Raw genomic sequence first — 12,935 nt, forward strand, 5'->3', positions numbered from 1 at the left:
GAGCAGCGCGAGCCGGCTCCATCCCTCCGCTCCCGGCGGCCGCACCTGCCCGCGCCCCGGAGCCGGTTCCAGGATGGGCGGCCCGCGGCCCCTCGCCTCCCTGCTCCTCCTCTGTGCCTGGCTGCCCGGCAGCGTTTGCACCAAAGGTGAGCGGCGGCGCGGGGTCCTGCGGGGCGGAGCAGCCCATCCAGGCGCGGCCGGGCGGCGATCGCCCTAGCCGAGCCAGCTCCCGCTGCGGGCTCCCTGCCTCCAGCCCGCCGGGGCTCCCGCGGCCGCAGCCCGCTAGCTCGTCCTCCCTCTCGGCTCCGGGCTGGGGGGGCCCCGGGCCTTCCGTCCCGCCGCGTGCCGGAACACACCCGAGCGCTCCGGCCCCAGCCCGCGCGCCCCTGTCTGCCCCCTCTCGGCCCGGAGGGGTCCCGGGGGCGCCGGGCTGTGTGACCGCCTGACCTGGGCGTGGACAGCCGAGGGGAGCTGCCTAGAGCGGCCGGAGTATTTGCTGGGTTCGGGGGGAGGGGGCAGCGCCCCCCCAGGTCGTGCATTCTGCGCGCGGGGGTGTCCAAAGCCGCGCAGGCAGCCAGGTTACCAGCGGTGGGCGCAGATGCGAGATAATTGGTGTGGGGGATTTGCCCTGAGGGAGGGATCCCTCAGGGATGGCACAATCTAGTCGGACCCGGTGGCTGGCTGGGTGCAGAAGGGATGAGTGGGGCGGGCGTGGTAGGCCCCAGGGCTGCCCTTGGGGCCATGCAGAGCTGGCTGAGGTACTGGCTGCAGGCGCAGAGCTGTGTGGGGGTTAGTTGAGGAGGGGACAGTCCCCGTGTTGTTGTTGTGCACTGCCAGAGCAAGCCAGGCCCCTTGTGCTGCGGCCTCCCCTTCCCAAGAGAACTGCGCTGCCCAGAGCACGCATTGCCTTTCGCAGCTGCCTCTGCCTCCCGTGGCACCATCTCAGAGGCAGCACCAGCTTTCCTCTGCCTCCAGAGATTTCCCGAAACCAGCCCATGGGCCCCGGCAACTTCCCTCCCAGGAAATCACCCTGGTGCCTTCCAGCTGGCGGACGGATGCAGGCAAGATTTATCTCTCTGCCATCAGCTTGTTGCCCCAGCAACAGGGCGTTGCAGGCATTGATAGCCATCGATTCCCACCTCTGTGACATAGTTCATAAACCAGAACCTGGCTCAGGGTGGAATGGGATGGGGGCCGTGGGGGCAGGGTGGTGTGGGGAGGGGAGAACTGCGCATAGGAGGGCCCTGGCTGCATGCTGATGAGAAAAAGGAACAATGGATGTTTCTCAGGATTTCCACACAACACAGTGTTACTCAATATGGAGGGAGATAAATCCCAGCCCACAGCTATGCAGGCCGGATGTCCCTGCACACAGCTCTTTGGATGCACCTTGTTCTGCTCTGCAGCCCTGCTTGCTGCCTGAGTCCTGGGCTCCCTACTCTCGTCTGTGGAAATGAGTGGCTGACTCTTACAGGGGTCACTCTGAGTCAGTACTGAGCCCTGTGCCCCCATACTGTGCTGAGTGAAACTCTGCTGCAGTAAAAGACCCCCATGGTGCCCTTGAGGTGACAGGCTCTGTATCTCATTCTCCAAATGCTCTGAGCCCATGCTGCGTGGTCAGAGCAGTGGCTGGGTATGATCATATCTCTGTGTGCATGGACAGAGGAGGGTAGGTGGGGGGATTATATGGGGGCTGAAACTAGGCCATTGCAATATAATCTCCAAGACCCATCCCACAGGGGTTGGATGGTGGGGAGGGTGATCATTTGTAATGATTTTCTTTCACTCTCTCCATCTCTCCCTCCTCCTTTCGCTCTTTCCCTGCCCCGGAGCTTGTGTGATAAAGATTAATTTGCTATTTCTGGGCCTGTGACATTTTTCAGAGCCTCCTGCCGGCTGCTGTCTCAATTCTGAGTCTGGCTAGGCTCCAGCCAACAGGATTAGCACTTCGGGCAAAAAGGAGGGGCCAAGGGAATATGGGGCATGCCATGGAGCCAGGGGTGATGGGGAAAGGGGCTCAGGGAGTGGGACATGTGTCTGGAGAGAACAGCACAGAATGGTCTCCAAGGGCTTGGTTCTGGAGCCCTTCAAACCTTTGCCCAGTCAGGAGGTCAGGCAGAAGTGGTAAGGTTGCACCTCAGGGATAGTCCCTGTGGAAGCCCTCTGGGTGGCTCTTTCCTTTAATTGTCACTTTGTTAAACCAGGGGTGGGGCAGGGCAGGATTTTGCTCTCTGAATCTCTCTTCTGAGTTTAGCTCCTTCAGCCCCGAGAGTGTTGCTGTGGCTCTTGGCTGAGCTCCCCTGGGTCTGCTGTCCAGGAACTGAGGGTCTCTGCCAGGGCAGAGCACAGTATTCCCTGCCCTTATCCGTCTACTTTGGGCTTACTTTCTTCCAGGGTTGAGGGTGGTGCTCCCAGCCTATCTAGGGAGCCAGCTATAATTGTGGCTAACTCACTCCTGTCCTCCCATTCCTGTACCCCAAAACCCCTCAGCAAACAAGCACAAGCCCTGGATTGAGGCTGAATATCAGGGCATCGTCATGGAGAATGATAACACGGTCCTGCTCAACCCACCACTGTTTGCTCTGGACAAGGATGCGCCACTGCGTTATGCAGGTACTTGGGCAACAGGTCTGGGGGAGAGAAGATGGGGAGGACCAACCTGAAGAGAGAGTTTATCCATGTGCCAGGTTGCTGCTCAGCACAGGGCCTGATAGCTTTACAGCACCTCTGGCAAGGACCCTCCACAGGGTTTTAGCACTGTGGTAGGCTCAAACGTGCACCAGTTGCTAGTGGTCCTGAGGACCTTTCTTAAAGCCAGAAATGCCCTGGTCCAGGCTTCTTCCCCTAGGAATGCCCTGCCCAGGGAGCTCTTGTCTGACCTGGCCAAACAAAGCCTCAAGGCAGCCATGAATCGCAAGGCAGTGGCGAGAGGAAGGGTGTGCGAGACAGGAAGGGATGAGGAGAAAGGAAAGGAGGTGTTTGCAAGATGAAGTGAAGGGAGGGGAAGGGGGCAGGGAGACAGGGGCAAGCACATTGACTTTTTGTCCTCATCAGGCTGGTTCTTTTCTCCCTCCTCCCTCTCTCTTGCTTCTCCCCTACTCTGGGGGGCACCAGGTGAGATCTGCGGCTTCCGAATCCATGGGGCTGGGGTGCCTTTTGAAGCTGTGATCCTGGACAAGGCCACGGGTGAGGGGCTGATCCGGGCCAAGGAGCCGATGGACTGCGAAGCGCACAAGGAGCACACCTTCACTATCCAGGCATACGACTGCGGAGAGGGACCTGATGGAACCAACACCAAGAAATCGCACAAGTGAGGCAGGAGTGGGGAGCTGTGGCGGCTGGAGCCTACTTCTTCACCTGCCAATGCCCAAGTGGGGCATCCCATGTGTGGGTGGGAGTGGGGACACAAACGAGTCAAGCAAGAACCTCCTCTAGAGCCATTGACTCTTTCTAGAGCCTCCAGTTCACCAGCCTGTATTTCTGATGTCAGTCATTTCCAACAGAGAAAGTCAGGGAACACCATGTGTGTGTAGACCCAATAAATAAGTGACACTGTTTGAGAGGAGGAACGCCTGAGAGCTGTGTCCTAGGGGTCCGTGCTTTGCACTGCCATATAGGCAGGAGCCCCAGGTTACATTGCATAAGACCATAATATGGCCACACTGGGTCAGCCCAGTGGTCCATTTAGGGCCATTACCTGTCTTCTGAGAGTAGCTGGTACTAGATGCTGCAGAGACAATGAGCAGAATAGGGCACATTTAGTGAGTGATCCATCCCTTGTTGTGCAGTCAGAGCTTTAGGGACACCCAAAACATGGGGTTGTGTCCCTGACTATCTCGGCTAATAACAGCAACTCCTGGAGCTAACCGCCAAGAACTTAGCTAGTTATTTTTGAAAGCCAGTTATAATTTTGGCCTTCACAACATCCCCGGCAGTGAATTGCATGGGCTGGCAGCGTGTCGTAAGAAGAAGTACTTCCCTATGTTAGTTTTAAACCTGTTATCTCTTAATTTCATTGGGCAACCTCTAGTTCTTATATTATTTGTCCCTCCACTTAACACTTTCTTAATCGCTTTCTTAGCACCAGTCATGATTTTATAAACCTTTAGCAGTCCCCCACATAGTCACCTCTTTGCCAGACTTAGTCCCAGGTTTTTAATCTCTTTTCAAAGGGAAACTATTCCTTACCCCTAATGATGGTGGTTGTCCTTCTCTGCACTTTCCCCAATTCTAATATATACATCAGAATATATATTTTGAGGTGGGGTGACCACAACTGCACACAGTACTCACAGTGTGAGCATATTGTGGACTTATACAGAGGTAATATATTTTCTGTTTTATGAGTTATCCCTTTCCTAATCATTTCTAACATTTTGCTTATTTTTTGACTGCTGCTCCACATTGAGCAGGTGTTTTCAGAAAATTATCCACAGTGACTCAAAGATCTCTTTCTAGAGTGGAAAAGCCAATTTAGACCCCACCATTTTGTATGGATCGCTGGGATTATGTTTTAGAATAAGCGTTACATTGTACTTATCAATATTGAATTTCATCTGCCATTTTGTTGCCCAGTTTTGTAAGTCTTCCCATTCAGCTCTGGACTTAGCTCTCCTGAGTAATTTAATATCATCTGCAAACTTTGCCACCTTGCTCCTTACCTGTTTTCCAGTTAATTTATGAATACGTTGAATAGCACAGGTCCTAGTACAGACCCCTGGGAGACACCGATGTTTACCTCTTTCCGTGGTAAAAACTGATAATTTATTCCAACCTCTTGTTTCCTGTCTTTTAACCAGTCACTTTCCCTTCAGAGGACCTTCCATCCAGTCCCATGACTGCTAAGTTTGCTTAAGAGCATTTGGTGAGGGACCTCATCAAAGGCTTTGTGGAAGTCCAAGGACACTGTACCATTGGGTCGTCTTTGTCCATGTGTGTGTTGACCCCCTCAAACAATTCTAACAAATGATGAGCATGATTTCCCTATACAAAAGTTGTGTTGACTCTTCCTCAACAAACTACGTTCATCTATGTGTCTGATAATTCTGTTCTGTACTCTAGTTTCCATCAGCTTCCACCCCAGTCTCTTTCTCCTGAGAGAGCCTGGCCCAGAGCCTCCCACAGGTCAGTGCTGCTGTGTGGGCACCCAAATCTCATTCCCTGTCCTGTTCTTGCATTGTTTGACAGCTGGGATGACTGGGGGTCATTGCCATGGCCTGTCTTGAGGATGACCTAGGTTTCTCTTCCCTGACCTGATCTCTTGCACCCTCCATCGCTGCTGAATCACCTCTCTGTCTCCCTCAGGGCCACTGTGCACGTGCGGGTGAATGATGTGAATGAGTTTGCTCCGGTCTTTGTGGAGAAGTTATACCGCGTGGCAGTGACTGAGGGGAAACTCTATGACCGCATCCTGCGGGTGGAGGCCATCGATGGAGACTGCTCCCCCCAGTACAGCCAGATTTGCTACTATGAGATCCTTACCCCCAACGTCCCCTTCCTGATTGACAATGATGGTGAGAGCCTGCCTCTATATCTCCATAAGACCACAGTTCACCACACATACCCCTTGCCGCCTCTGCCTGGTCCATGCCAACATGAACGTGTAGTGTGTGATCCTTTTAGCTTTGCTTGCACTCCTCAGCCAGCTGCCTTGCAGCAGAGACAGCAGCCCCTTTTATTTTCAGAGGTGCTTCAGCATGTTACAGAGCAAACACAAAATGACACCGGATGGGGACTTCAGTTTGGTTCTGCCTTGTTTGCTATGGAGATGATTCCGTGAATGTTAGTTTCGAAGGAGACTCTTCTTGTGCACTGTGAGTGGGGAAACAGAGCAACGTTCTGCTAACATGCATCTCTTTCCTTCTTACTCTGTCCTTCTCTCCCCTCTTTTCCACTTTCCCTGCCTCTTGACACTCATCTTTCCCTGTCTGGCTCAGTCTCTCTGCCCCACTAACCCCTGTCTCCCTCTGTCAGGGAACATTGAGAACACCGAAAAGCTGCAGTACAGTGGCGAGCGCATATACAAGTTCACTGTCACAGCCTATGACTGTGGCAAGAAGCGGGCGTCTGATGATGCTGAAGTGGAGATCCAAGTGAAGCCCACCTGCAAACCCAGCTGGCAGGGTATGAAGCTTCCTTCCCCACTCAACTCCTCCCACCACAACCTCTTCCTCACCCCCAGGCCCTCCCATCATGGCCCAGCTTCCCAGTCCCATCCCATCCCACCCCATCCCATTCCACCATAATTCCACCCTTTCACACCATCCCCTTTCTTCTCACACATTCACACTTTCTCTAAACTTCCCCCACAACCCTTTTCTCAGCTCCCTGCACCACCACAGTTCAATGGCTCTTCCTCCCCACCCTAATCTGCTCTGACCTGCACCTCACCTGCCAACATCTTCAGACAAATACAAAGCTGATTGTAAAGGTGTAATTTCACGTAGTTGCTTAACTACCGGGCACAGCTGCTCACACCTGTGGGCTGTCATCCTATTACAAAGCTATGGGGTAACAAACAGCAGTGTGAGCAGCTCATTGCTTGTGTCTGTGGGCAGTCTTGAGTGTTTGCCGGGTGCCCTATCACAGGAGGGGCTGATAGCCCCACATATTATTAAGGTTGTCCAATGCTATTCCTTTATATGGGTCCATTTCCAATTCCTTGTAAGTTTGCTAAACTTTAATTATTGGCCTGAAATTTCCCAAGCTGGTTGCCTCAGGTTAATAGTTTGTTTTTTTTTTCAAATGCTTGGAAAATTTCTGGGGGAAAACGGGATTCCCAGTCAAAAATATGTGTTAAAAAAAAAAAAGTTCTGGTGACCTTTTCTTTGGCCAGTTCTAGAGCCCCCATTCTTTGGAAAAGGGATTGAAATTTGGCAGGCAGTGGCCTTTGTTTCAGGGAAGTATGTGCCTTTTGCTGTCGTGTGAAAACCCAACCAAACCAAAGCTATAAGTTCAGGAGACATCACAGTTTGCATGTTTGGAAGAGATGTACTAGAATTTTTCAGAGCTACAAGTTCAGTGGGCTCCATTCTCACCGAGCATGGCATGCTCCATCTTTTCTCAGCGCCTAGTGCTGACTGAAGGATGCCGGTGCTAGCCCCACACGGTGACTGAGCATGCTCCATCCAGCACAGGGCAACAGGGGCACCCAGGACTTTCCCTGTAATTTCTACTTTAGGCTGGGATGGGGCTGGACACTGGAACTGTGAAAAGTAAATCTGTCTCTCCTGTGATCTCTTTCATCCCCCCCACCCCGGTAGCACCTCGGCAGCATGGAGGAGGAAGCCATCTGATTCAAGTGCAGAAGATACAAGAAATGGACCTGGCTTGATGCAGGGGAGGTGGGGGGAAGTAGCTTGAGATAAGGTGCGGGGGAAACCAGAGATTATGAGTGGAAGCCAGCGAGGGGCAGAGACTGACAACTGGGAGCTAGAAGTAAGCAGAGACTGGGACTGGCTGGCTAATGGGAATAGGTCTGGGAAACAAGGCTGGGGAATTTGGAGTGGGGAGAGAAATCGGAGCTTGGATGAGGAGCAGGGAGAAGACTGGGACTGGCAGGGCCAGGAGACTGAGCCTGGGACTGGGATGGGGAATCCGGAAAGGTGAGACTAGAATGTGCTGAACAAGAAACTTGGGATTGGGATCAGAAACCTGAGGACTGGAGACTGGACTGCTTAGGTGAGGAGAATGGGATTGGAACAAGGAGCCAGCAGAGACACGACTGGGACTGGGACAGTCTGGAGGGGAAGGGACAGAAGGGGCCAAGGTTGGAGGGGAACAGACAGAAGAGTCTTTGCTCTCTACAGCATGCTGTCTTCCAGAGCCTGGAATGGAACCCAAGATCCCTGGTTGAAGTGACCCCCTGTTCTTCTGCATGACCCCCTCCCCTCTGGCATAGTGTTCCACCCCTCCCTAGGGCTGTTTCACACGGACGATAACAACCTACTATTGCTCTCAGTCACTCCCTTAACTCAAGTGGCAGGGGCTCTTTGTGTTGGGTCTGAAGTTTCCACCCCTGCTGATGCCCCATGAGAGCGTCAGTACGATTCCACATGATTGAATTTCTGTTTGTTCAGTTTTCTGTTCTTCTTTTTTATGCCTAGTTTTTGTATGTAATTTCCTATGTTAAAATAGAAGCAGGTCTTTGCCCACAAAAGCTTATGCTCCAAAATAGCTGTCAGTCTATAAGGTGCCACAGGACTTCATGTTGTTTTTGAAGATACAGACTAACTCGGCTACCCCTCTGACACTGGTCTGCAGAGTCTTACTGAAAATTCACGAACTGACGATAGTATGGTTGCTTTTGCAACTTTAATTCAGCCATATTATGCATATGCATTATCATAGTTTTTAATTGTGTCATCACACATTCTTTTTTTTCTTCCTGAAGAACTTCTGCTCCATTCCATGGACAGAACTGACACTGCTCAGGGAGGAGATCAGAGCTGCGTAGGGCAGAAGGCTGTTTCCCGATGGATCTATTGTTGTTTGTTGCAGAAATTGGAAGGCAGGCAGTGAATGAAGGAGGGAGTTGTAGGAGGAGAAAGGAGAGTCTCCTGGTTAAGGCTGCCCTGGAGAATTTGGCTGTAACTCTGTCTCTGCCACAGAGTTTGTGTGTGATGCTGGGCAAAGCACTTCAACCAGACTTCTCACAAGTGCTCACTGACTGTGTGCTCCTCATTTGCTGCCATCTGATTTGAGAACTGGGGGCTGATCTGCACCCAGAGTTGTAACTGAAGTTAATGGGAGCTGTGCTCTGAACGTCGGAATTGCTGTATAATGCTAAGTACCGTACAAATGAAGTTCTGGGCGTTTCAAATTGTCAACTCAAAATTAGTGCTCACTTTTTGCCCTGAGCCTGTCTGTGCCTAAGGCCCCCAGCTGTAAACTGGGGAAATCAGTGAAGTAAGCTCAGTGATGTTTGTGAAGCCCCAGGTATTGTAGTGATCAGTGCCATAGAAAAGTCCATGAGGAAATTAATTCTGCCTACAGAGCAGGGTTTGAACAACATGCAGTAAACGAGTCCCAGGGCCAAATATTGAACTATAGGGAAGGAGCAAAGAAAGTATTGAATAGCTTCTCATTTAAAGAGCGCCGTCCCATATTGCGCACTGAATGAAATGGATGGGTCCTGTGGAACAGGTAGGCTACATCTACATTACAGAGATCTTTCAAAAGAAGCCCTTCTGGAAGAACCTCTTTTGAAAGAGTGCGTCCATGCACAAAAAAGCGGATCAACAGACCGATCTGCTCTTGTGAGCGAGAGCATCCACACAGCCCCTGCTCGTTCGAAAGAACGGGCCAGGGATTGGAAAATCAGGCCCCATGAGGAATGTTCTTTCGAAAAAAAGCAGCCTGCAGAGCATCTCCGCACGTTTTCTTTCGAAAGAAGCTTTTGAAAGGGGGTGCTCTTCCTGAAATGGGAGTGGAAGAGCGATTTCGAACGGAGTTCCACGTTCTTTCAGTTTAATCTCGGAAGAGTGATTTTTGTGCATAGATGCACCACAGGCTATTTCAAAAGAACTTGCTAGTGTACAGGCAGCCTACGTGATTGTATCGCTCAAGATTGGGCCGTGTGCCTGTGCACAAGAAGGCAGGATTTCTGGCACTTCCTAACTTGAGTGCTTGACTTTGCAACCTTGCTGCAGTTTTAATGCGTGTTTCCACGTGCAGTTCAGCTTTCCCTACCGCACTTCAGACTCAAACCGGGTGGACGGCCAACTCCTCCCAAGACTTGCGTAGTTGTAGGTTTCTTTGTAGCTGTTTATGTAGCTTTTGGTTTTTATTGATAGGGTTGCTAACCCTAAGCCACCTCCTTTTACCTAGAGGTCTGTCCTGGGGTACCCCTGGGGTCAGCTAGTTTTGTTCCAAAACTGAGTGAAATAGAGGAGACTTGTAGATGACCTCTGCTCCACTCGGAGCACAAGGGTGTAAGTCAAGTTTATGTGCAATACCTAAATGACCATTGATCTTAGGTGCCTCAGCTTGAGATAAGGGGATTTTAGAAGTGCTGAACTCATGCCGGCCCAGCAGGAGTCAGCAGGACTTGTATCAGATGGGTAGGAGAGTTAGTCTGTGTCCTCCAAAACGAGAAGTCCTGTGGCACCTTAGAGACTAACAGATGTTTTGGAGCATAAGTTTCCATGGGCAAAGACCCCTTTCCTCAAATGCATGAGTGGGGGGTTCCGGAATAGGGTTTAAGTAAATGGGCTTATGAAAAGGAGGGAGTCTCGGTCAATGGGAGGGCCAGAGCTGACAAAGTCAGTTCAGTCACAGAGAATGTGGCCCTTATCAGCAGCTAATGTGGAGTTGTGAACATCAAGAGAGGAGAGATCAGGTCAGTCAGGGAGGACGTGGCCCATGATCAGTAGCTAATGTGGAGGTGTGAACATCAAGAGCAGAGAAACTGCTTTGGTGATTGGTCAGCCACTCCCAGTCTCTGTTCAATCCTTGGTTGATGGACTCAGATTTGCAAATGAATTGCAGCTCTGTAGTTTCTCTTTGGAGCCTGTTTTTGACTTTTTTGTTGTTGTTGTAGGATTGCTACTTCTAAATCTGTTACTAAGTGTCCAGGGAGATTGAAGTGTTCTCTGACAGGTTTTTCTATGTTACCATTCCTGAGGTCTGATTTGTGTCCATTTATTCTTGGGGACTTGGGGGAACTGAAAATCGGGCTTTAGGTGATGAAAGGTGCCAAAATCCAAGGGTCTCTGTGGTATCCATCAGAGTAGGTCCCAACCCCGCCTCTAATCACATGTGCACGCTGCCCTTAGGCTTATTCCAGCACCAGAAAACCGAGTGGATGGGTTAATTTGCCAATACGGAAAGGGCAAAAATCTCCCATTTCCAGGGAAGACTGGCAGAGGTAGTGGGTCTGTGCTTGCTGTCCTGACCATAGAAGACCCCACGGCATTACCCTAACTCTTCTTTCTCTCCCTCTGATAGGCTGGAGTAAGCGGATTGAGTACATGCCAGGTACAGGCAGTCTGGCCCTGTTTCCCAACATCCACTTGGAAACATGTGACGAACCACTGTGGAACATCCAAGCCACAGTGGAGCTGCAGACAAACCATGTGGCTAAGGGCTGTGACCGCGACAACTACTCTGAGAAGTCGCTGCGCAAACTCTGTGGTGCGCGTTCCTCCTTCCCCCCCCGGGAGCTGTGGAGTATGTGGGGGGGGCGGAAACCTTTCCTCACCCCGCTCTGTGGGGCACCACAAGGGTGCAGCCTTTTGACTCCTGCACTGACTAGTGCCTGGAGGATACCTGGCCTGCCCCTGGCACTGAGACAGGGCATGGGACGCTACCCCATTGCTTAGGGGAGGGACCCCGCCCCCCCATGCCTTCCTTCAGCCCCAGCCTTGTCGGGATTCGTGGGCTCTGAGGGGAACCACAGAGACAACACTTGGATCCTTTCCTGCCACATCTGCTGTAGACAGCTCCTGTCTCTCTCCTGTCATGGAGAGTCTGGGAGACATTCCCCCACCTCCCTCAGGGGAGCTGCCAAGACCCCACCTCCATCCTCGGAGACCCCAGCATCTTCCCAGTCTCAGCCTTATATCACACTCTATCCAGCATCTTCTACTTCGTAGGCCTCGTGAGTCCGTCTGTGCCCTGACTTCTGCCTCCCTTCTCCCTCTTGGTAGGTGCTGCCTCAGGGGAAGTTGACCTGCTGCCTGTGCCCAGCCCCCTGGCCAACTGGACGGCACGGCTCTCCGTGCATTACAGCCAGGACAGCAGCCTCATCTACTGGTTCAATGGCAGCCAGGTGGCCCAGGTGCCGGTAGGCAGTGGGGTGGGTGCCCACGAGAGGCTCAGTGACCACTTCACCCTGTCGCTGTGGATGAAACATGCTGTGGTGCCTGGCAAGGGCAAGAAGGAGGAGGAGACAGTGGTCTGCAGCACGGTGCAGAGCGGTGAGACATCCTGGGAACAGAGCTCCGTCCTGTGAGGCTGAAGCTCCCCACCTTAACCCGGCAGAGCTGCTTCTCTTCCCACTTCCGCACTAGATGGGACCATTGCTTCTGGAGGGGTTCTCTCCCTGCCCCCTTCCCAGCCAGACAAGCTCCATAGTGAGGCCTGACCCCGGAGAGATACCTTGCCCATGTTGCAAGGGAGAGGGGGTGGAACGGTTTCTTCTGCAATACTCTAAGTACAAAGCTTACGCCCTGGGTGGTCTCAGGCCAGCTGCTCAAGCCAGCCCAGTCCTCTGAGGGGCCGAGGAGAGAGGTTGGTGGAACTCCTGTGGTGTTTCATCTCCCGTGCCTTCCCCTCTCTGCAGAGGATGGCTACTCTCACTACTCCCTGGCTGTCCATGGCTGCCGGCTTGCTTTCCTGTACTGGCCTTTGCTGGAGAGTGCCAGACCGGTCAAGTTCCTCTGGAAGCTGGAACAGGTGAGGACGGGTCTGCTTTTCTCTCTCTCTCTTTCTTTCTCCCTTCCACCTCTTCCTGATCTCTCCTTCCACTGCCCGTCGCAGGTCTGTGATGATGAATGGCACCATTATGCCCTCAACCTGGAGTTCCCTACTGTCACGCTCTATGTGGATGGAGTGTCCTATGACCCTGCGCTCATCCATGACAATGGCCTCATCCATCCCCCCCGGAGAGAACTTTCCCTCATGATCGGAGCCTGCCGGGCTGGTGAGTGCCCCCCCCCAGCACTTCCACCATGACAGGGTAGACTGGGGAGGAGGCAGAAGTGTCCGAAAGAGGCTGTAACTAATGCCCCGCAGGGGCCAATGCGCTGAGAACGTGGTGGCCAGCTCAAGAGATTTTCAGCACCAACATCAGGATGGTGCCCTCTGCCCCCAACCCTTGCAGACCAACCCAAGGTGGTGACAGCTCAGTGAGGAAAGCCAGGTGCATCCCAACGGGCAGTGGCAGCACAAGCATCCTGGGGGATACCTGCACCTGCATCCATTGGTCTCTAGGC

At 52.5% G+C, this 12,935-nt stretch overlaps 1 protein-coding gene across 1 annotated transcript in view; it reads left to right on the forward strand.

Annotated features, from left to right (window-relative positions):
* Positions 1-12,935, forward strand: part of CLSTN3 (calsyntenin 3) — a 24,821-nt gene continuing 11,886 nt past the window's right edge. The window contains exons 1-9 of the mRNA XM_075001759.1: positions 1-146; positions 2,491-2,613; positions 3,115-3,310; positions 5,305-5,513; positions 5,974-6,123; positions 10,948-11,133; positions 11,649-11,918; positions 12,284-12,396; positions 12,481-12,643. Of these exons, the coding sequence (XP_074857860.1) occupies positions 74-146; positions 2,491-2,613; positions 3,115-3,310; positions 5,305-5,513; positions 5,974-6,123; positions 10,948-11,133; positions 11,649-11,918; positions 12,284-12,396; positions 12,481-12,643 (1,483 nt within the window). The 5' untranslated portion in view covers positions 1-73. The remainder of the gene's footprint in view (positions 147-2,490; positions 2,614-3,114; positions 3,311-5,304; positions 5,514-5,973; positions 6,124-10,947; positions 11,134-11,648; positions 11,919-12,283; positions 12,397-12,480; positions 12,644-12,935) is intronic.

Source organism: Carettochelys insculpta, chromosome 1 (genome assembly GCF_033958435.1).
Source record: "Carettochelys insculpta isolate YL-2023 chromosome 1, ASM3395843v1, whole genome shotgun sequence".
In the NCBI taxonomy this organism is placed as follows: Eukaryota; Metazoa; Chordata; order Testudines; family Carettochelyidae; genus Carettochelys; species Carettochelys insculpta.